At 42.9% G+C, this 25046-nt stretch overlaps 1 protein-coding gene across 2 annotated transcripts; it reads right to left on the bottom strand.

Moving 5' to 3' along the window:
* Nucleotides 1–1724: 1724 nt before the first annotated feature.
* On the bottom strand, nucleotides 1725–23298 carry LOC110529324 (cholesterol 24-hydroxylase). 2 transcript variants are annotated; one of them, XM_036984680.2, is made up of 15 exons: nucleotides 22982–23298; nucleotides 22654–22731; nucleotides 22451–22532; nucleotides 22165–22238; nucleotides 21857–21943; nucleotides 21616–21754; nucleotides 21224–21337; nucleotides 20503–20665; nucleotides 11275–11340; nucleotides 11078–11150; nucleotides 8193–8277; nucleotides 7471–7581; nucleotides 3196–3284; nucleotides 2493–2559; nucleotides 1725–2316 (listed from the first exon to the last, which is right to left on the bottom strand). In XM_036984680.2, exons 1-15 carry the CDS (start codon nucleotides 23128–23130, stop codon nucleotides 2161–2163), a joined length of 1533 nt encoding a protein of 510 aa, XP_036840575.1. In that variant the 5' UTR covers nucleotides 23131–23298; the 3' UTR covers nucleotides 1725–2160. The 2 variants fall into 2 exon arrangements, with proteins under 2 accessions (XP_036840575.1, XP_036840576.1); XM_036984681.2 differs by lacking the exon at nucleotides 3196–3284.
* Nucleotides 23299–25046: the final 1748 nt, after the last annotated feature.

Genomic DNA, 25046 nt, shown 5'->3' with positions numbered 1-25046 from the left:
CTGACCTAAAACAGGGAATATTTACTGGGTTTAAATGTCAGAAATTGTGAAAAACTGAGTTTAAATGTAGTTGGCTAAGGTGTATGTCAACTTCTGACTTCAACTGTATATGTACATATTCTTATTCATCCCTTTACATTTGTGTGTATAAGATAGTTGTTGTGAATGTGTTAGGTTACTTGGTAGATTTTACTGCATAGTCGGAACTAGAAGCACAAGCATTTCGCTACACTCTACTAACCATGTGTATGTGATCAATAACATTGTATTTTATTTGATGAGGCTAGCATAGCACCTTCTCTGTTGAAATTTGAGACGGTCTATACATGTACATGAGGCTAGTAGCATAGCATCTCACTCTCTACCGAATACTGGTGGTGACGTCAATACCTCACATCGGATATTTAAATGTATTAAAATAACGAGATGTATCCACCAATCCAAAGAAAGGAATAGGGGGGAGCTTCACAGCCCACCATTCCGCCCTGTGGACAACGAATCCCATTGTTAGAGCGGAGATGCAGGCATCTCATCACTATATCCAGTATCTGTGCTACTAGTCTACTTGTCCACTTTTAAAGCTGCAATATGTCACTTTTTGGGCGACTCGACCAAATTCACATAGAAATGTGGGTTATAGATCTGTCATTCTCATTGTCTAAAATGGCTCATCTAGAGGTATTTTGTATTTGTGTTTATTATGGATCCCCATTAGCTGCTGCCAAAGCAGCAGCTACTCTTCCTGGGGTCCAGCAAAATTAAGGCAATTTATACAATTTTTAAACATTACAATACATTCACAGATTTTACAACACACTGTGTGGCCTCAGGTCCCTACTCCACCACTACCACCTATCTACAGTACTAAATCCATGTGTGTTTTACTGCTTTCGTCGGTTACTTGATGTGGAATAGAGTTCCATGTAGGCAAGACACGACTGTGTGCCTCCCATAGTCTGTTCTGGACTTGGGGAATGTGATGAGACCTTGTGGCATGTCTTGTGTGGTATGCATGGGTGTCCGAGCTGTGTTCCAGTAGTTTAGACAGACAGCTCAGTCTATTCAACATTTCAAAACCCCTCAAAACCCTTCCACTTTCAGCCAAGAGAGACTGACATGCATATTATTATTATTAGCTCTCTGTGTACATCCAAGGGCCAGCCGAGCTGCTCTGTTCATAGCCAATTGTAATTTTGTTGTCTTTTGTCTTTTTTTGTGGCACCTGACCACACGACTGAACGGGTAGTCAAGGTGTGACAAAACTAGGGCCTGTAGGACCTTCCTTGTCGATAGTGCTGTTAAGGCAGAGCATCACTTTATTATAGACAGACTTCTCCCCATCTTAGCAACTAGTCCATCAATATGTTTTTACCAAGACAGTTTACAATCTAGTGTTACTCCAAGCAGTTTAGTCATCTCAACGTGCTCAATTTCCACATAATTTAGTACAAGATTTAGTTCAGGTTTAGTGAGTGTTTTGTTCCAAATACAATGCTTTTCGTTTTAGAAATATTTAGGGCTAACTTATTCCTTGCCACCCACTCTGAAACAAACTGCAGCTCTTTGTTGAGTGTTGCAGTCATTTCAGTCGAAATTGAAAAAAGCAAGGTCTTCTGGGTGTAAACAAGAGACAAAACATGAGAATGAGTGTTCTTGGTTTGTCTGCAGGTTCACAGCGACACCTTGTGGATAAAAGTATTCTAATCTTCTGGAGCTCAGTGATGTTTGGTCAATTATTTTATTAAAATATAGTAAATTCACTCCAACAGAGGCACGGTGGTAATGTTGGTTAGGAAGTTCATCAAAGAAGTTAATATATACTTTATAAATCTCTTTATATTATGTGATAAATGGTATACTGCATAGTAACTACATGATAAGGGTAAATTAACAACATGGAACCGGCACAAATACAAACACTCCTATGTCAAGTCTGTCCTAGTAACTCTTCATCACATAGAACCATCATATTTAAGATATTATTTCATCATTGATAAAAAGAATAAACAATTGTTCAAAATCCATTTTCATTAAAAATAGCTAGATATTTGAATAAGGTGCTTCATTGAAAGAAAAGGGTAATTTGCTCCACTAGGAAGTATAAGAAATAAGACAAGTATGTTATAGAGAAGTGCTAGTCATGTTCAGGTCCCAGTCAGGTCAGGCTGCGGGTGTCTGTCCTCTGTGTCTGATGTTACACACCACTCCACTCTTTGGTCTCAAAGACCCAGTGTCCAGGATGTCAAAGGACTGGCCAGGCAGCAGGCTGAAGTCAAACCTCTGGAGCAGCTTGGCCATCACTACCTTGGCCTCCATCTGTGAACAACAGATCTCTTTACAGGATGACAAATCTGGTGTGCTCAACTATAAAACAAAGTATATAATGGAGGCAGAAGTCCAGGAGTAATCTAACTAGGATGGATAATAGGATCAGCAGAGAACAATCCCAAATAAAGTTGTTTCAATGTATTTCATACGGACAGTGTGTTCACCTGTGCGAAGCTCTGTCCCAGACATGAGCGTGGTCCCAGGGCGAAGGGGTAGTAGCAGTAATAGGGTCTTCAGGACAGAAACAAACACAACATGTCGGTTAGCTCTTAAAGAGTGACTGAACGCACAGATTTTTCTGTTGCTCATTAAGAGAAATTAGGTGGGTGTGTCCTCAAAATAGTCTGAATTAATCTAAGATAACTCAAGAAAGCTGTTATTAATTAGGGCATTTTTGTCAACAAGGTTTTAGTCCGGCAATTTTACATATAGCTAAGTTGTTTGGTGCAGTATAAAATGCATAACTTGTTGTCTCATGTAAACAAAGTCTGATCCCCTGCGCTGCAGGCCAGGTCTGTCTCACTGTCTGTGTGTTGTGCCGTACCATCGGATAGAGCACAATCACCGCAGCTGTTTCTCCCGTGTTAGTGGGCGAAATCAAAACCCAACCACCATGTAAGTAATGATGAACTGTTGTACACAAAACTCACAAAACTCCTTTTTGGATGATACAGACTTTATTAGCAAAATTAACCTACTTGCACTTTTTAGTCAATTTTGGCACAGGAAGAAATGTTTCTGGCTAATATCAATGTAGCATATGCCGTTTTCAACGAGATAAATTGATTCTCGAGTTCAGTTCTGCTTTAATCAATTCAAATGTTGTAAAGAAACAAAAAAACAATGAAAACCTATCGTGTGACTTACTTGGCAGCGTCTGGATGGAACCTCTCTGGGTCAAACTTCAGCGGGTCCTCAAAGAACTTATCCAACCTTCCACAGATATACGAATTGAACTGTAGACAGACAAGATAGAGGAAAACAAAAGATTTAAGACAGTTTAGGAAATGAGTGCAGAGGTGTTGACTACACTGTTAAAATGAAGGGAATTGTAACACGTAAACTAGTGTTAACTGAGCTGCCACCAACTTGAAGGAGACAAAACACATCATCCTGATTTGTTTTGAAACATGACACGGTGTGTTGTAACACCACTAAATCAAATATTGTGCAACACCTTGCCAGGGACTGGGAGCACTAACAGAACAGGTTGAACACACTACTTTGGTGTTTCGAGTTCTGTCTAGTGCAGAATCAGATCCCTTTATCTGGTGTCTTAATGTTTAACATTGTGTTATGTATTTGATCATTTACTATGATACTGCATACCATTTTGGCAGGCATTGTCAAGCACAGTGTTCAAACCACCAGCAGTAACTGGAGGTTGAACTGCAAGAACCGAGGACTCTGCAGTTGCCTCTTCCACTGAAACTCGTGAATGTGGGAATGGGCGCTGTCCTCATTGAACGTCAAAATGCCTGACAGTTTTGATATCCGTTCATCATGATCCATTACACAACAAACTGCTTAATACCCATATAGAAACACAGTCTTCCTTCTTCAAACATGTACACAACATTGTGAAAGAATCATAGTCTAAAAATGTTGAATTACCCACAATCCTCTAAAAACAGAGTCACGCTTCAATATAAATGAAAGGTGATTAAAACCAAAGACTTCCAATGGGTTCAATCAATATATTGTCTCTCACTTTGGTTATCCTCATAAAAGATGCTTAAATTTTGAGTAACATATTAAATCAAATCAAATTTGTCACATGCGCCGAATACTACAGGTGTAGTCCTTACCGTGAAATGCTTACTTACAAGCCCTTAATAACCAACAATGCAGTTTTAAGAAAGTGCTATTTACTAAATAAACTTAAGTAAAATTAATCAAATCAATCTAACATTAACACAATAAATAATACATAACAATAACGAGGGAGGCTATATGCAGGGGGTAAGGTAAGGCTACTGAGTCAATGTGGAGGCTATATGCAGGGGGTAAGGTAGGGCTACTGAGTCAATGTGCGGGGGTACAGGTTAGTTAAGGTCATTTCTAAGTGACAATGCACAGATAGTAAACAGCAAGGAGCAGCGTAAAAACAAGGGGGGGGGGGGGGGGGGGGGGGTCAATGTAAATAGTCCAGGTGGATTAGTTGTTCATTAAATTGGATTTACGCTTCTTTGGTAAAATGAAATTAACAAATCATAGAAATAACTTGCATACATTTTTGGGGTATTTTTCCTCTATTGAGACATTTCTGAAATGACAGAGGGGATACAGACAGGTGGGAGAAACAGATTGAAGGGTTGGGCAAGGGGTGACCTGTCTAAACCAGGTGTGTTACCTTTAGACCACAGGCTCTGCACAACTTGCTTTCATTTTTATTAAATATATATTTAAGTTGGTAGTTTTTTAGATTCAATTTCAATTCAGCCCAGAATCATTTTTACAGTGTGGCCGAGTGGGTAAAATATCAACTAAATGTATCATGTATTTTTTATTTATTATTAACTTTTTACCCCTTTTTCTCCCCAATTGGTAGTTACAGTCTTGTCCCATCGCTGCAACAACTGTACGGACTCGGGAGAGGCTTAGGTCGAGACCCATCAGTCCTCCGAAACATGACCCTGCCAAGCCGCACTGCTTCTTGACACACTGCTTGCTTAACCCGGAAGCCAACCACACCAATGTGTCGGAGGAAACACCATACAACTGGCGACCGTGTCATGCGTGCATGCGCCCGGCCAGCCACAGTAGTCGCTAGAGCGCAATGGGACAAGAACATTCCGGCCGGCCAAACCCTCCCCTGACGATGCTGGACCAATTATGCGCTGCCTCATGGGTCTCCCGGTCATGGCCGGCAGCAACACAGCCCGGGATCAAACCCGGGTCTGTAGTGACGCCTCAAGCACTTGAAAAAACACTTTGGAGTTCCTACAATTCTGTTTTAAAACACATTCTGTGTATTTTTATTTTATATTGATTTCACCTTTATTTAACCAGGTAGGCAAGTTGAGAACAAGTTCTCATTTATAATTGCGACCTGGCCAAGATAAAGCAAAGCAGTTCCACACATACAACACAGAGTTACACATGGAATAAAACAAACATACCGTCAATAAAACAGTAGAAAAATAAGAGGTGAGATAAGGGAGGTAAAGGCAAAAAAAGGCCATGGTGGCGAAGTAAATACAATATAGCAAGTAAAACACTGGAATGGTAGATTTGCAGTGGAAGAATGTGCAAAGTAGAGATAGAAATAATGGGGTGCAATGGAGCAAAATAAATAAATAAATAAAATACAGTAGGGAAAGAGGTAGTTGTTTGGGCTAAATTATAGATGGGCTATGTACAGGTGCAGTAATCTGTGAGCTGCTCTGACAGCTGGTGCTTAAAGCTAGTGAGGGAGATAAGTGTTTCCAGTTTCAGAGAATTTTGTAGTTCGTTCCAGTCGTTGCAGCAGAGAACTGGAAGGAGAGGCAGCCAAAGGAACAATTGGTTTTGGGGGTGACCAAAGAGATATACCTGCTGGAGCGTGTGCTACTGGTGGGTACTGCTATGGTGACCAGCGAGCTGAGATAAGGGGGGACTTTACCTAGCAGGGTCTTGTAGATGACCTGGAGCCATTGGGTTTGGCGACGAGTATGAAGCCAACGAGAGCGTACAGGTCGCAGTGGTGGGTAGTATATGGGGCTTTGGTATTAAAACATTTACATTGGTGACATTCAAAACACACCTACCTACCTGTCATAATTTTATTACACAATCATGGTGTTTTGAGAAATGTTATGTTTACATACTTTACTACATTGAGGTATGAGCCATACTGGCTTAGACAAGGATACTTCATTCCTTTACTACATTGAGGTATGAGCCATACTGGCTTAGACAAGGATACTTCATTACTTTACTACATTGAGGTATGAGCCACACTGGCTTAGACAAGGATACTTCATTCCTTTACCACATTGAGGTATGAGCCACACTGGCTTAGACAAGGATACTTCATTCCTTTACCACATTGAGGTATGAGCCACACTGGCTTAGACAAGGATACTTCATTACTTTACCACATTGAGGTATGAGCCATACTGGCTTAGACAAGGATACTTCATTCCTTTACCACATTGATGTATGAGCCACACTGGCTTAGACAATGATACTTCATTCCTTTACCACATTGATGTATGAGCCACACTGGCTTAGACAAGGATACTCCATTCCTTTACCACATTGATGTATGAGCCACACTGGCTTAGATAAGGATACTTCATTACTTTACCACATTGATGTATGAGCCACACTGGCTTAGACAAGGATACTTCATTCCTTTACCACATTGATGTATGAGCCACACTGGCTTAGACAAGGATACTTCATTCCTTTACCACATTGAGGTATGAGCCACACTGGCTTAGACAAGGATACTCCATTCCTTTACCACATTGATGTATGAGCCACACTGGCTTAGACAAGGATACTTCATTACTTTACCACATTGATGTATGAGCCACACTGGCTTAGACAAGGATACTTCATTCCTTTACCACATTGATGTATGAGCCACACTGGCTTAGACAAGGATACTTCATTCCTTTACCACATTGATGTATGAGCCACACTGGCTTAGACAAGGATACTTCATTACTTTACTACATTGATGTATGAGCCACACTGGCTTAGACAAGGATGCTTCATTCCTTTACCACATTGATGTATGAGCCACACTGGCTTAGACAAGGATACTTCATTAATTTACCACATTGAGGTATGAGCCATACTGGCTTAGACAAGGATACTTCATTCCTTTACCACATTGAGGTATGAGCCACACTGGCTTAGACAAGGATACTTCATTCCTTTACCACATTGATGTATGAGCCACACTGGTTTAGACAAGGATACTTCATTCCTTTACCACATTGAGGTATGAGCCACACTGGCTTAGACAAGGATACTTAATTCCTTTACCACATTGAGGTATGAGCCACACTGGCTTAGACAAGGATACTTCATTACTTTACCACATTGAGGTACCACAGCGTATCACATGTTGACACCACAACTAAACTTAGAGATATTATCATACAACAGTCGTCACTCCTCCACATTGTTTTTGAGGTGACTACTCACGACGCATGTGACTCCTGCAGGGATGGGGATGCCGTTGATGACGATGTCGTTGGGGATGAAACGAGAAGTGCCTGGTGCTGTAGGGTACAACCTTAGAGTCTCCTTCAAAACCTGACGGGGGGGGGGAGATGATATGAATCAAACACAACATGCTGATTAATTGACGATGTGAAGAGTTACGTGACCCGAGACTTGAACACTTGCGTTAGCTCCCTGAGGTACATCCCACTGGGCACAGACATCAATTCAACGTCTAGTTTTTGATTTATATTTGATTTAGTTGTCAACATTAATTAAACGTGAAATCAACAAAACATTTCACCATGTCATTGGATTTAGGTTAGAAGTTGGGTGCAAAAAGACGAAATGGCCTTCAGTCTTTTTGCAAATCCAATCGGTTTTCCACATTGATTCAACGTTATCGCATAGATGTTTTTTAGTTGAAATGACGTGGAAACAATGTCGACTGAACCAGTTGTTGCCCAGTGGGATGTAATAGGCTTTAGCTCAGCCGGCTAAAACAGTCTTGTAGCATTCAGACGAACCGGGTTTACATCCAGTTGGTCACACAGTTAACTGCAGTTAATATAGTACAAGTATAGTTGAGATGGCACCGACAGAAATGGCCGCTCTGCTTCTAGCTTTTTTTAGTATGAAATCGTGCTAGTAATTAGTAATGTCAAGACAACACAAAATTTACATGGGACAGGTAGATCATTTACCTGAGACAGGTAGGTCATTTTCCCCAGGTCGTCGAAGTTGATTTCCTGTTTCATCCCGAGGACGTCATCCACTTCCTGCCTCACCCTAGAGAGGTCAGAGACACTCACAAACTCAACCAACCTGTTTTTATTACAGAAATTATCAATAACCAATATATAAATTATGAAAACAAGTCCTACTGTCACGCCCTGATCTGTTTCACCTGTCCTTGTGATTGTCTCCACCCCCTCCAGGTGTTGCTTATTTTCCCCAGTGTATTTATCCCTGTGTTTCGTGTTTCTCTGTGCCAGTTCATCTTGTATGTTTCCAAGTCAACCAGCGGTTTTCCCTTTCTCCTGCTTTTTGCATTTTCCTTTTTCTAGTCCTCCCGGTTTTGACCCTTGCCTGTTTCTGGACTTTGTACCCGCCTGCCTGACCATTCTGCCTGCCTTGACCACAAGCCTGTCTGCCACTCTGTACCTCCAGGACTCTGATCTGGTTTTGGCCTTTTTGCCTTTCCACGACCATTCTCTTGCCTACCCCTTTGGATTAATAAACATTTTAAGACTCCAATCATCTGCCTCCTGTGTCTGCATTTGGGTCTTGCCTTGTGCCTTGATGGTACGAACTGGCCATGACAGACCCAGCAGACATGGACCAGCTCTGCCAAGCCACCATTGGGAGACATTAGGAGTTGCTCCAGGTCCTTTTGGAAGGGCTCAGTTCCTTGACGGAAAGCCATGACCATGGGTTAAAGGCTATTATGGAGCAAATCAGGGTGTTAGCTCAGACTGTCTGGCACCTTTGAAAAACCCCAATCACCCAGTAATTTTTTTCCCTATCTGTGGTGAGATTGTACAGCCTCTCCCGACTCCCCGTGAACCCCGCTTAACTCCTCCAGAGCGATATTCGGGGAAACCCAGCAGGTACCAGGATTTCTTTCTCAGTGCTCGCTTATTTTTTAGCTACAGCCATCTTCGTTTTCTTCAGAACGATCGAAAATAGCGCACATAATTACGCTAATGTCGGGAAGGGCGCTCCCCCGGACTACGGCAGTTTGGGAACAACAATCTGCCATTTGCGGTCATTTGGAGGAATTCATGGCAGAGATGAGAAGTTTGAGTGCCTGACCATTTGCCTTTGCCTTCGGGACATGCTAAACCGGTTTGTGTTCGACTACCTGGACGACGTCCTGTTTTATACCCGATCTGCCCAAGAACATGTACTCCATGTCAGACAGGTCCTTCAGCGCCTCCTGGAGAACCAATTGTTCGTGAAAGCCGAGAAGTGTGAGTTCAAATCAGTGGTGAAAGCAGTGGTGGATTGGTCTCAACCAACGTCCAGAGTGCAGTTGCAACGGTTTCTTGGGTTTGCAAACTTCTACCTCCGTTTCACTTGGGATTACAGCACCCTGGCGGCCCCCCTGTCGGCACTCACCTCCCCCAAGGTACCGTTCAAATGGTCTCCAGCTGTCGACAAAGCCTTTGTGGACCTGAAGCATCAGTTCACAACAGCACCCATCCTCATCCACCCAGACCCCTCGTGTCAATTTGTGGTGGAAGTGGATGCTTCGGATATTGGAGTGGGGGCCATCCTGTCCCAGCGATCTGCCCAGGACCAGAAGCTTCATCCCTGTGCCATCCTGCTGAGAGGAACTATGATGTTGACAACCGAGAACTCCTGGCGGTGAAGATGACATTGGAGGAGTGGAGGCACTGGCTGGAAGGAGCAGAACAGCCATTCCTGGTTTGGACCGACCATAACTTGAAATATCTCCGTTCAGCAAAGAGCCTCAACTCAAGGCAGGCCAGGTGGGTCCTCCTGTTTATCAGATTCAACTTTACCATTTCCTACCGTCCTGGGTCTAAAAATGTGAAGCCTGATGCTCTCTCCTGCCTATACAGTTCCTCTGCCACACCCTCGACTTCCAAAACCATTCTCCCTACCTCATGCCTTGCTGCCACTGTGGATTGGGGTATTGAGAACCTGGTTCGCGAGGCGCAACGCTCCCAACCTGGACCTGAAGGGGGCCCCGGATAACTGGCTGTTTGTCCCTAATCCCAGGTCCTGGAATGGGCTCATTCCTCCAGGCTGACCTGTCTTCCAGGACCCCGTCGTACACTAGTCTTCCTTCGACAATGTTCCTGGTGGCCGACAATGGTCCCTGACGTCTCTGCCTTTGTCAACGCATGCACTGTGTGTGCTCAAAACAAGACTCCACGGCAAGCTTCTTCTGGCCTCCTGCAGCCACTACCGGTTCCTCATCATCCCTGGTCTCATATCTCTGGACATTGTCACTAGGCTCCCTCCGTCTGATGGCAACACTGTCATTCTAACGGTAGTTGACGGTAGTTGACCGGTTCTCCAAGGCCGCCCATTCTTCTCCCCAAACTTGTTTCACCTGTCCTTGTGATTGTCTCCACCCCCTCCAGGTGTCGCTTATTTTCCCCAGTGTATTTATCCCTGTGTTACCTGTCTATCTGTGCCAGTTCGTCTTGTATGTTTCCAAGTCAGCCAGCGTTTTTCCTATTCTCCTTTTTCTTGTCCTCCCGGTTTTGACCCTTGCTTGTTTTTGGACTTTGTACCCGCCTGCCTGACCATTCTGCCTGCCTTGACCACGAGCCTGTCTGCCACTCTGTACCTCCTGGACTCTGATCTGGTTTTGACCTTTTTGCCTGTCCATAACCATTCTCTTGCCTACCCCTTTGGATGAATTAACATTGTAAGACTGCAACCATCTGCCTCCTGTGTCTGCATGTTGGTCACGCCTTGTGCCTTGATAGTACGAACTAGCACAGAGAGACAGGAAACACAGGGATAAATACACTGGGGAAAATAAGCGACACCTGGAGGGGGTGGAGACAATCACAAGGACAGGTGAAATAGATCAGGGCGTGACACCTACTTTGTCAGTATCTCTGGCAGCCTTCCCAGTTCCATGACGGCAAAAGCTAGTTGATTGGCTGTTGTCTCTTGCCCTGTCAAGATTGAAACAACAAAAGCACTGTCACTTTTGTTTCTTCAAACTTCAATTGTGTGGGAAAGCCTATATTACTAAAATGGAATAAAAGAAAGAATAGCGCTTGATTCAGGGAGACGTACCCGCAATGAAGAACGTCACAAAGTTGTCCAGCATAAGCTCCTCATCATCGTTTGCTATGTTTTCCTCTGAAATTATGGAAATATATCAGTTTACAGCATTGAGACAATAGTGCTACTCAGGGCCCGATTAAGAACTCATAGGCCCCGTGCCAAACAGACTTTTAAGTTAGTGTTTCCTTGTATGTGCTTGTAATACATTTTTTACCCAAATCAATTGTGTTTAAAATATTGATACTCTGCGGCTAAATTATGCTCTCTGGAGTATTTTAAACATTGAAAGCAGCGTCCTGTGGTTGGATCAAAAAATAACCTTTACATTTAATTTAATTTAATTTGCCTTATGTATGGGCTTAGGCTTGCAGCTTATTTCATTTTTTTTGTATTAATCAGTTATCCAATTAAGGCAGGGCCCCCCAGTTACCCCCCCCCCCACCCTACCACCTCTCATCTGACAATTAGCAGAGCGGCAGCAGGCTGCAGCAGGCTGTCTATACTCATTGAGAGCTCAGAGCGGCAGCAGGCTGTCTATACTCATTGAGAGCTCAGAGCGGCAGCAGGCTGTCTATACTCATTGAGGGCTCAGAGCGGCAGCAGGCTGTCTATACTCATTGAGGGCTCAGAGCGGCAGCAGGCTGTCTATACTCATTGAGGGCTCAGAGCGGCAGCAGGCTGTCTATACTCATTGAGAGCTCAGAGCGGCAGCAGGCTGTCTATACTCATTGAGGGCTCAGAGCGGCAGCAGGCTGTCTATACTCATTGAGGGCTCAGAGCGGCAGCAGGCTGTCTATACTCATTGAGGGCTCAGAGCGGCAGCAGGATGTCTATACTCATTGAGAGCTCAGAGCGGCAGCAGGATGTCTATACTCATTGAGTGCTCAGAGCGGCAGCAGGATGTCTATACTCATTGAGAGCTCAGAGCGGCAGCAGGATGTCTATACTCATTGAGTGCTCAGAGCGGCAGCAGGCTACCTATACTCATTGAGTGCTCAGAACGGCTGCAGGCAGCAGCAGGCTGTCTATACTCATTGAGGGCTCAGAGCGGCAGCAGGCTACCTATACTCATTGAGAGCTCAGAACGGCTGCAGGCAGCAGCAGGCTGTCTATACTCATTGAGGGCTCAGAGCGGCAGCAGGCTGTCTATACTCATTGAGAGCTCAGAGCGGCTGCAGGCAGCAGCAGGCTGTCTATACTCATTGAGAGCTCCTGAATCCTCATGTGGTTGGCGGTTTCAGTGAAAAAAAATCTAAAATCTCTATATATATATAAAATCTATCAAAACTATATACAGTACCAGTCAAAAGTTTGGACACAACTACTCATTCAAGGGTTTTTCTTTATTTTTACTATTTTCAATATTGTAGAATAATAGTGAAGACATCAAAAGTATGAAATAACACATATAGAATCATGTAGTAACCAAAAAAGTGTTAAACAAATCAAAATACATTTAATATTTTAGATTCTTCAAAATAGCTGCCCTTTGCCTTTATGAAGCTTTGCACACTCTTGGCATTGTGCAAAGTGTGCCTTGAATTCTAAATAAACCACAGACAGTGTCATCAGCAAAGCACCACCACACCTCCTCCTCCATGCTTCACGGTGGAAACCACACATGCGAAGATTATCCATTTTCTTAATCAGCATTTCACAAACTAACGGTAGTTGGAACCAAAAAATCTCAAATTTGGACTCATCAGACCAAAGGACAGATTTCCACCGGTCCACTGACCTTCATGTCTTAAAGTAATGATGAACTGTCATTTATCTATGCTTATTTGAGCTGTTCTTGCCATAATATGGACTTGGTCTTTTACCAAACATGGCTATCTTCTGTATACCACCCCTACCTTGTCACGACACAAATTAACAAAGCACACCTGTTAATAGAAATGCATTTCAGGTGACTAATGTCACGACATGGCCCTTTGGGGTGTATATCGTGGCTCCCCCTGCTCTCACACCACAAGTTTTATGACTTTACAACAGGTCATAAATTGATAATATACAGTATTCCCATTTCATGATAGTCCAGACAACAACTGTTTCCCAATGTTCTTTGTGGGCATCTATCCTTTTCCACAATCTTCTGGTGTTACGTAGCACCATGACACTAGTTAATGAAGCTGGTTGAGAGAATGCCAAGATCTTGCAAAGCTGTCATCAAGGCAAAGGGTGGTGACACTTGTTTGGTTATCACATGATTCCATATGTGCTATTATGTAGTTCTGATGTCTTCACTATTATTCTACAATGTAGAAAATTGTAAAAAGAAAAGAAAGCAAAAACAGATTTTTTGAACATTTTGTAAATGTATTAAAAATAAAACAGAAATAGCTTATTTACATAAGTATTCAGACCCTTTGCTATTAGACTCAGAATTGAGCTCAGATGTATCCTGTTACCATTGATCATCCTTGAGATGTTTCTATAACTTCATTGGAGTTCGCTTGTGTTAAATTCAATTGATTGGACATAATTTGGAAAGGCACACAACTGTCTATATAAAGGTCCCACAGTTGACAGTGCATGTCAGAGTAAAAAACAAGCCATGAGGTCGAAGGAATTGCCCATAGATCTGGGGAAGGGTTCCAAAACATTTCAGCAGCATTGAAGGTCCCCAAAAAACACAGTGGCCTCCATCATTATTAAATGGAAGAAGTTTAGAACCACCAAGATTGTTTTTAGAGCTGGCCGCCCGGCCAAACTGATCAATCGCTGGAAAAGGGCCTTGGTCAGGGAGGTGACTCTGAATTTCGCTCTTGAGTTCATCTAGCTTGCAAACAAAACTACTCCAGCTACAATACCTCTTTTGCCAATTGGCCTGGACCCTTTGTTGACACGGAGCCCAGCCGATAAATCACGACTGGTCTGCCGACGTAATCCCGTACATTGTGCCTTCAACCGGCCTCTGCCGGACGTCGTTGAAGACGCTTCTGCTACCGGTCTGCATCCTGACTGGTTGCATCACTGCCTGGTACGGAAATTGCTCGGCCTCTGACTGCAAGGCACTACAGAGGGTAGTGCGTACGGCCCAGTACATCACTGGGGCTAAGCTGCCTGCCACCCAGGACCTCTACACCAGGTGATGTCAGAGGAATGCCCTGAAAATTGTCAAAGACCCCAGCCACCCCAGTCATAGACTGTTCTCTCTACTACTGCATGGCAAGCGGTACTGGAGTGCCAAGTCTAGGACAAAAAGGCTTCATCCAAATCAATTTATTGGTCATTTCATTCCACTGTACAAAGCAAGCATGAGATCTTGCAGTTACTGACTTGACTGGTCCGGGAAACAGTTGGAGAATTTTCATTTCCTTTAAACAGTTTCAACAGTTTTTACCCCCAAGCCATAAGACACCTGAACAGGTAATCAAATGGCTACCCGGACTATTTCCCCAACCCCTCTTTTTACGCTGCTGCTACTCTCTGTTGATCATATATGTATAGTCACTAACTATACATTCATGTACATACTACCTCAATTGAGCCAACAAACCAGTGCTCCCGCACACTGGCTAACCGGGCTATCTGCATTGTGTGCCACCCACCTCCCGCCAACCCCTCTTTTACGCCACTGCTCCTCTCTGTTCATCATATACAGTGAGGGAAAAAAGTATTTGATCCCCTGCTGATTTTGTGCGTTTGCCCACTTTAAAAAAAAATCCATAAAAACGCCTGTCAAAAATGTTATTACTTGATTTGCATTTTAATTAGGGAAATAAGTATTTGACCCTTCTGCAAAACATAACTTAGTACTTGGTGGCAAAACCCTTGTGGCAATCACAGAGGTCAGACGTTTCTTGTAGTTTTCCACCAGGTTTGCACACATCTCGGAAGGGATTTTGTCCCACTCCTCTTTGCAGATCTTCTCCAAGTCATTAAGGTTTTGAGGCTGACGTTTGGCAACTCGAACCTTCAGCTCCCTTCACAGATTTTCTATGGGATTAAGGTCTGGAGACTGGCTAGGCCACTCCAGGACCTTAACACCTCTTGATATTCCCAAAACCGCATGCGGGAGCGTAATCATCGCCTGACAATAATTAGCATAACGCAACGGACATAAATGTCCCTAGAAAATATTCCTATTCATGAAAATCACAAATTAAATATATTGAGACACAGTTTAGCCTTTTGTTAATCACCCTGTCATCTCAGATTTTCAAAATATGCCTTACAGCCAAAGCTAGACAAGCATTTGTGTAAGTTTATCGATAGCCTAGCATCGCATTATGCCTTGCTAGCAGCAGGCAACCTTGTCACGAAATCAGAAAAACAATCAAATTAAATCGTTTACCTTTGATGAACTTCAGATGTTTTCACTCACGAGACTCCCAGGTAGATAGCCAAAGTTCATTTTTTCCCAAAATATTATTTTTGTAGGCGAAACAGCTCCATTTGTTTTTCACGTTTGGCTGAGAAATCGCCCGGGAATTGCGGTCACCACAACGCCGAAAAATATTCCAAATTAGCTCCGTAATATCGACAGAAACATGGCAAACGTTGTTTAGAATCCATTCTCAAGGTGTTTTTCTAATATCTATTCGATAATATATCCGTCGGGACAATTCGTTTTTCAATAGGACCGATTGGAGTAATGGCTACCTCTGTATTTTACGCAAGAATCTCTCTCGGAGCCACCATGTGACCACTTACTCAATGTGGCCGCCTAAGGCTATTCTTCAACAGAAATGCGTAAAACTACGTCACAATGCTGTAGACACCTTGGGGAATACGTAGAAAGCATAAGCTCGTTGATGGTACATTCACAGCCAAATATGTTTCCACCTCCATGTTTGACGGTGGGGATGGTGTTCTTGGGGTCATAGACAGCATTCCTCCTCCTCCAAACACGGCGAGTTGAGTTGATGCCAAAGAGCTCCATTTTGGTCTCATCTGACCACAACACTTTCACCCAGTTGTCCTCTGAATCATTCAGATGTTAATTGGCAAACTTCAGATGGGCATGTATGTGCTTTCTTGAGCAGGGGGACCTTGCGGGCGCTGCAGGATTTCAGTCCTTCACGGCGTAGTGTGTTACCAATTGTTTTCTTGGTGACTATGGTCCCAGCTGCCTTGAGATCATTGACAAGATCCTCCCGTGTAGTTCTGGGCTGATTCCTCACCGTTCTCATGATCATTGCAACTCCACAAGGTGAGATCTTGCATGGAGCCCCAGGCCGAGGGAGATTGACAGTTCTTTTGTGTTTCTTCCATTTGCGAACAATCGCACCAACTGTTGTCACCTTCTCACCAAGCTGCTTGGTGATGGTCTTGTAGCCCATTCCAGCTTTGTGTAGGTCTACAATCTTGTCCCTGACATCCTTGGAGTGCTCTTTTGTACATTTTGGCCATGGTGGAGAGTTGGAATCTGATAGATTCACTCTACAAAAAATCCAGAAAAACACATGTCAAAAATTTTATAAATGTATTTGCATTTTAATGAGGGAAATAAGTATTTGACCCACTTTCAATCAGAAAGATTTCTGTGGACAGGTGTCTTTTATACAGGTAACAAACAGATTAGGAGCACTCCCTTTAGGAGTTGCAATATACTGCAGAGAGAACTTTGACAGAACTTTGCAGGCGATCATACGTTCCAGGTATATTTCCAAAAAGTTTGAGCTTCTAATTTTAAAAATGTATTTCTCCAGAAATAAGTCTCTCACTGTTGACGCCTGTTATAGACTCCCCTCAGCTCCCAGCTGTGCCCTGGACACCATATGTGGATTGATTACCCCCCATTTATCTTCAGAGTTCGTTCTGCTAGGTGACCTAAATTGGGATATGCTTAACACCCCAAACGTCCTACAATCTAAGCTAGATGCCCTCAATCTCACACAAATGATCAAGGAATCCACCAGGTACAAACCTAAATCTGTAAACATGGACACCCTCATAGATATTATCCTGACCAACTTCCCCTCCAAATACACCTCTGCTGTTTTCAATCAGGATCTCAGCGATCACTGCCTCATTGCCTGCATCCATTATGGGTCCGTGGTCAAACGACCACCCCTCATCACTGTCAAACGCTCCCTAAAACACTTCTGTTTCACACTTTCTAATCGACCTGGCCCAGGTATCCTGGAAGGATATTGACCTCATCCCATTAGTAGAGGGTGCCTGGTTGTTCTTTAAAAGTAGTTTTCTCACCATCTTAAATAAGCATGCCCCTTTCAAAATGTTTTGAATTAAGAACAGCCCTTGGTTCACTCCAGACCTGACTGCCCTCGACCAGCACAAAAACATCCTGTGGCGTACTTCACTAGCATCGAATAGTCCCAGCAATATGCAACTTTTCAGGGAAGTTAGGAACCAATACACACAGTCAGTTGGGAAAGCAAAGGCTAGCTTTTTCAAACAGAAATTTGCATCTTGCATCTAACTCCAAAAAGGGACACTGTAAAGTCCATTGAGAATAAGAGCACCTCCTCCCAGTTGCCCACTTCACTGAGGCTAGGAAACACTGTCACCACCAAAAATCCACGATAATTGAGAATTTCAATAAGCATTTCTTACGGCTGGCCATGCTTCCCTCCTGGCTACCCCAACCCCGGCCAACAGCTCAACACCCCCCGCAGCTACTTGCCCAAGCCTCCCCAGATTCTCCTTCACACAAATCCAGATAGCAGATGTTCTGAAAGAGCTGCAAAACCTGGACCCGTACAAATCAGCTGGGCTAGATAATCTGGACCCTCTCTTTCTAAAATCATCTGCCTCCATTGTTGCAACCCCTATCACTAGTCTGTTTAATCTCTTCTCTGATTCTTTGATCCACCTCTACGCAGACGACACCATTCTGTATACATCTGGCCCTTCTTTGGACACTGTGTTAACAAACCTCCAAACGAGCTTCAATGCCATACAACTCTCCTTCCGTGGCCTTCAACTGCTCTTAAATACAAGCAAAACTAAATGTGTGCTCTTCAACCGATCGCTGCCCGCACCTGCCCTCCTGTCCAATATCACTACTCTGGACGGCTCTGACTTAGAATACTACAAATACCTAGGTGTCTGGCTAGACTGTAAACTCCTTCCAGACTCCAATCCAAAATGAAATCTAGAATCGACTACCTATTTTGCAGCAGTCTCCTTCACTCATGCTGCCAAACATACCCTCGTAAAACTGACTATCCTTCTGATCCTCGACTTCAGCGATGTAATTTACAAAATAGCCTTCAACACTCTACTCAGCAAATTGGATGCAGTCCATCACAGTGTCATCCGTTTTGTCACCAAAGCCCCATGTACCACCCACCACTACGACCTGTATGCTCTCGTCGGCTGGCCCTCGCTACATATTTGTCGCCAGACCCACTGGCTCCAGGTCATCTATAAGTCTTTGCTCCGCCTTATCTCAGCTCACTGGTCACCATAACAACACCCACCCGCAACACTCGCTCCAGCAGGTATATCTCACCGGTCAACCCCAAAGCCAACACCTTCTTCGGACGCCTTTCCTTCCAGTTCTCTGCTGCCAATGACTGAAACGATTTGCAAAAATCACTGAAGTTGGAGACTTCTCTCCCTCACTAACTTTAAGCATCCGCTATCTGAGCAGCTCACCGATCGCTGCAGCTGTACACAGCCCATCTGTAAACAGCCCATCCAACTACTTACCTCATCCCCATATTGTTTTTATTAACTTTTTTTTGCTCTTTCAAGGACCAGTATTTCTACTTGCACGTCATCTGCACATCTATCACTCCAGTGTTAATTTGCTAAATTGTAATTACTTCGCTACCATGGAATATTTATTGCTTTACCGCCTTACTCCGTTTGCACACACTGTATATATATTTTTCTATTGTTATTGATTGTACGTTTGTTTATTCCATGTGTAACTAACTATGTGTTGTTGTTTTTTGTCACACTGCTTTGCTTTATCTTTGCCAGGTCGCAGTTGTAAATAAGAACTTGTTCTCAACTGGCCTACCTGGTTAAATAAAGGTGATATATATATATATATATATATATATATATATATATATATATATATATTTTATCTGTGGAGATGGGAGAACCTTCCAGAAGGACAGTCATCTCTGCAGCACTCCACAAATAAGGCCTTTAAGGTAGAGTGGCCAGACAGGAGCCACTCCTCAGTAAAAGGCACATGACAGCTTGGAGTTTTCCAAAAGACACCTAAAGACTCTCAGACCATGAGAAACAAGATTCCCTGGTCTGATGAAACCAAGACTGGACTATTTGGCCTGAATGCCAAGCATCACGTCTGGAGGAAACCTGGCAGCATCCCTATGGTGAAGCATGGTGGTGGCAGCATGTTTTTCTGCGGCAGGGACTGGGAGACTAGTCAGGATCGAGGCAAAGATGAACGGAGCAAAGTACGGAGAGATCCTTGATGAAAACCTGATACAGAGCGCTCAGTACATCAGACTGGGGTGAAAGTTCACCTTCCAAAAGGATAAAGACCATAAGCACACAGCCAAGACAACGCAGGAGTGGCTTCGGGACAAGTCTCTGAATGTCCTTAAGTGGCCCAGCCAGAGTCCAGACTTGAATCCGATCGAACATCTCTGGAGAGACCTGAAAATACCTGTGCACCGACGCTCCCCATCCAACCTAACAGATATTGAGAGGATCTGCTGAGAAGACTGGGTGAAACTCCCCAAATATAGGTGTGCCAAGCTTGTAGCGTCATACCCAAGGTGACTTGATGCTGTAATTGCTGCCAAAGGTGCTTCAACAAAGTTCTGAGTAAAGGGTCTGAATACTTATGTAAATGTGATATTTAATTTTTTTTTAATTAGCAACATTTTCTAAAAACCTGTTTTTGCTTCATCATTATGGGGTATTGTGATGTCATTATGGGGTATTATGTGAAGAATGATGAGGGGGAAAAATTATTTAATCAATTTTAGAATAAGGCTGTAATGTAACAAAATGTGGAAAAAGTCAAGGGGTCTGAATAATATATACTGTATATATTTCCCTTTTTGTTGAAAATATAATTTATTTTTATGCTTCCTCTTGGGCCCCCCATGGCCCTGGGCCCAGGGGCTTAAGCCCCAGTAAGTCCCTGCATTAACCTGGCCCTGGTGCTACTGAACCTCATCAATAACATCACTGTTTTAGCAAGTCACATGCAGAGTGACAGGTAAAAGGTTTCCAATGTTAGCCTGGTCCCAGATATGTTTGTGCCGACTTGAACAGTGGCAGGAGTTGGCAAGACGGCACGAACAGATCTAGGATCAGGCTACTACAACATGCCTTTGCCAGCCGTCTTGAGGATCTGTGTGAGGATGTCTTTTGGAACGTCCTCTCCGTTTTGGACGGCCATTTTCCTCTCGTTGATCCACTGTCTGCCTGTCGAACGCAGCAGTTGACAAGACTTCTTCACCTCGTTGATGAACTTCTTGTTCTTTGGGTAGAGCTACATATGTAGGATCTTAATTTGATTACTCTTTTTTAATTATGTGAATTTTCCTGCACAGCAGGAAATGCAAATGTGTGTATTGAATGTTTAAAGAGGCTTGTAAAGTTTGTAATTTCCACTTAAAAATGTCAGACTTGATATGCCCTGATGTAAAATGTATCAACCCCTACAAAAAATGTCAATTAATTATAATCAACATAATAATTCACATTTTTGTTGCTGCAGGATTATTTTCCTGCTGTAGCAAACAGGATCAAAATAAACTCCTACATCTTTAGAAATATGACATCCGACCATTTATTTAATTCCCATCTAGGGAATGTGACTCTGTAAAACGCATTATGGTGCATTTAGCCACATCTTACAGGCTTCCTACTTGGAAGGATAGAAACAAGAGACTAGAACAAACTGTACATGAGTGTACATTTTTTTAATTGTATTAGTTTCTTATAAAATAAGATTTTATCTAATGAAACTGTAGGATTTCAAATAGATCAATTCAATAAGCCATCGTTCTCGAGAAGCATCACTAACATACTTGGTGTCATTATTTACCTGGAAGGTGAAGTCTCTGACATAGTGGACCATTCCCTTCAGACACATCTCTATAGCGTTGGGGAACGGAGAGTCACTCTCCTTCAGCAGATCCAGCTCCACTCCAAACGCCACCTACAGATGAGATAAAAACAGAGGATTGACAACATCTTACAACATGATAAGGTAAAACTCCTGGTTCTAGTTATGCTAATTATAGCTAGCACATTGGCTTGGTGAGACTAAATTGTGTATTGCTTCGGTAATGCGTGTGTTATCAGTTGTCGTAAGCAAAAAACTGCCTGTTATGACAATTTTACTGTCAGATATACAAACAAATGTAGCTTTATAACAGAAAGAATAAATTGTAGGGGCAGTGTGGGGATCTGAGGGTAACAGGAAGTGACCGTTACCTTAGTGATGACATCCAGTGTCACACAGTTGAACATGTGTTGCATGTTGGCAGCTGTGTTGGTGTCAGCCATGTCCGCCAGTTTATCCATCAGCTTCTCTGCCCTCTCGTTGAACGCACCCATCTGACCCCGCAGGTACCTAACAATACACAGCAATGATGGATGGATGAACAGATGGATGGCTGGATGGATTGATCAGTGGAGTGATCAATGAGTCGATTGATCAATTATAGTGACTTACAGACTGCTGAAGGCAGGGTCCATTATTCTTCGCTGTTTGTACCACTCATCATGATTCTGTGCTGTGACCAGGCCATTTCCAAAAAACCTATGAAGAAGAAGGACAACAGAGTATTTACTCTAAGACTGAATAAACTGACCAGTGACCAAGCTGTCCTGTTTGAATGTCTATATGCTCTGTAGGCTACGCATGCAATAACCAGCATTAGGAGGGTTTGTGTTGAAAGAGTTTGTACCAACCAAAACATTGACACAATAAATAGTAGTAGGAAGTATATTTAGATAACATTAATTATACAGAGGACTCACCTCTGTCCAAACAGGTTGAAGAGACGCTTGTAGAACAGTGGGGCTTTGGGGTACTTCGGTGACATCAGGACTTCCTGTGGAGACAAATAAAAGTGTACGTTTGGTTTGAAGGGGGAATTGGGGTAATGGGTTATTTTACAGCACTTTCATTTCGGAAATTAACATGGTAAAATGTATGATTACACTAATCTTGATTAACCCAGAACTAAAATCTTGCTTAATTTGGTCAGGTGTTTACGTTGTCAGTTCATCAGAGATTATAATTACAGTAATTTCACAGGTTTACCTTGGTGGTATCAGGACAGGTCACACACAACATCACAGCATGCAGACCGTTGATACGGTAGACCGGTCCATAAGTCTCAGCCCTGTCAAAGATGGAATAGATCTTTATTGTCCCAGGAAAAACAACACCTGATAATGTGTATGTGTGTGCGTGCGTGCGTGCGTGCGTGTATGTCTACTGCTGCTCAATAGCATTCAACTCACCATTCCAGGAATTTGTCGTGGACAACTCGATCATTGCTCATCTCCCTCTGAATGGTTGGTAAATGACCAAATATAAAACTGGGGGAGAACAAGAGACGGGTTAATAACTGAAAAATAAGAACGTTATGACATGAGTGATACCTTCACTTAGTGAAAATGAAAAAGACAGGTCAAACAGCGACCCTGACTGCTGTTGAGGTCAACTTTCACCTACTGTAGTTCCTTATCAACAAATCCAATGCGTTATGTCGCCACTCAATATAGTTGAAACTAACATTTAGCTAAAGCATTTTAAAATAAATATTCAAGTTACATCATACTGACTCACCTATCCCTTGGTGGTCCCGGTATGTGATCATATTTCAGATGAATATATTTTATGTAAAGACAAAAACAGAGAAATGCGATGAAAATCAATCCAAGCAGGCAAATAAACAAATAACCGATCCAACCTGCAAAGAAAGAGAAAAGGGCCATATTTCCGAAGACTCGGTAGCTCGCGGTGACCCTGCAAACCAGTTATGTGTTGTCGTTTCTTTTTGGACGGAATTTGGTCACCCGTAGTACTAGTAGTAGAGAGATATGTGAAGCGAGAGGGTTTACTCTGCATAAAATATGTCCACGTTAAGCAGATCGTTAATTATTAATTATTTATGGAGTGGCTGCGGTTCTGCATTTTCTGGAACCCCACTTGTATGGAGCAAGATAGCTGCCAAAAGGTTGAATATACATATCGTTAAGAATGTAAGAAAATCCATATGTAAATTGTTAGGATTGTAAGAAAAGCCATGCGTGAAACATGAAATGTAAACTTTAAAATAGATCTGTAAACGTACAAACCCTATGTTCCGACTATGAATGAACATTTACACGTTCAATTCTTACTTTACAACTCCCTTCACTCGGATATAGATCTTTTAAATACAGTTCATTCAGGAAAGTATTCAGACCCCTTCCCCTTTTCCACATTTGTGAACCGTTTCAGGAAACTAGGCATATGTCACAGGTCACTACTTAACAGGAGAGCCGTTTGAACGTAAATGTAGTGTCTTAGCTCTTATTACTTATTTATATAATACGAAAGACTCTGAATACAAGAAATTGAACTGAAGCTTCACATTTAGTAAAACTAGTTAGTATCAGAATAACATAGAACAACACTGCACATGACCAAGAGTTCTCCATTCTTAAAGGGGACTTCAGTAATTAACAGAACATAACATTCCTTCTCTTATACAATCAGAGTTACTTTTACAAAACCACAACTGAAACATTTCCCAGAATTTGTTGTAGTTATTTTGCATCTTTTAATTTGAACTTGAACAGTTTGTTTTTGTTTGTTTGTTTATAAGTCCAGTCTGTCTGGTGAACGGTGCCTTCGTTCTGGGTTGCACCTAGGATTGTCTGGAGGCTCCTGAACATCCTAAGCGTGTGCTTGTTATAGCTTCTGCTATAGCAGCACCTTTATCAACACGTTCCCTTCTTTCAGCCTGGGGTCTCTTTACTGCCCCACCGTCCTCTACAGTTCCCTGTGTGTCACTCTCAGGATCTCTCTGTGCCTGTTCTCTCTTGATTGTTGTGCTGTTTTCCATGGAATGCATTTAGGGTTTGCACAAAGCGTTCTGCCAGCCCATTGGTGGCAGGGTGGTACGGAGCTGAGGTTGAGTGTTTGATTCCATTTACTGACATGAATCTTGTAAACTCGTCACTTACAAAAGCTTGCTCGTTGTCACTTACCAGCTGCAGCGGCAATCCGAAGCATGCAAACGTTGTTCTGAGACACTCTATCGTCTGAGCTGCGGTGGAGGAGTCAGTGCAAAACACCTCTGGCCATTTGGAATGGGCATCAACTACAATCAGAAACATGTGCTTTTCAAAGAGACCAGCGAAGTCCACATGAATTCTCTGCCATTGTTCTGTGGGCCGTTCCCATGGTGGACTGGGACAGGAGAAGGCATGTGAAGGGTTTCCAAACATCCGCTACAGTTCTTTGCCCTATTTTCTATCTGTTGATCCAGACCTGGCCCCCAGAAGTGGCTCCCTGCGAGCAGCTTCATTTTGACAATTCCAACATGACCTTCATGTAGTTGCTGCAAACCTGATGTTGGCATTTCTGGGGTATCATGACTCTCATTCCCCACATCAAACATACTTGGTACGTTGTAATTTCGTTTCTCTGCTGTAAATACGAAGTCAGCTCCTTTCTGCCAGTAGCTGGCCATCCTGACATGGTGTAGGTGTACACTTTTGACAAGGTCACATCTTTCCTTGTCTCCTGTTTGATAACTGTGCTTGTGACCGGTAGTGCCTCGAGCTGAGCGGTATGGAAAATGTCCACTGCATCCACACTCCTTTGTCTTTCTCTTGTACACGGCAGTCTGGATAATCCATCT

The sequence above is a fragment of the Oncorhynchus mykiss genome, chromosome 8 (assembly GCF_057628025.1).
Source record: "Oncorhynchus mykiss isolate SJ-2025 chromosome 8, ASM5762802v1, whole genome shotgun sequence".
In the NCBI taxonomy this organism is placed as follows: Eukaryota; Metazoa; Chordata; class Actinopteri; order Salmoniformes; family Salmonidae; genus Oncorhynchus; species Oncorhynchus mykiss.
Note: the sequence above shows the minus strand (reverse complement) of the source record. Positions and strands in the feature narration are given on the sequence as shown.

What these genes read in the sequence shown, in the direction of transcription:
- LOC110529324 (XM_036984680.2), bottom strand. Translation starts at nt 23,130, where the DNA reads ATGGCCCTTTTCTCTTTCTTTGCAGGTTGGATCGGTTATTTGTTTATT. An exon ending in TCAGAGACTTCACCTTCCAG is followed by an intron (nt 20,666 to 21,223) that starts GTAAATAATGAC and finishes CTACATATGTAG; the next exon opens with CTCTACCCAAAGAACAAGAA. An exon ending in CTGCAGGAGTCACATGCGTC is followed by an intron (nt 3,285 to 7,470) that starts GTGAGTAGTCAC and finishes GTCTGTCTACAG; the next exon opens with TTCAATTCGTATATCTGTGG.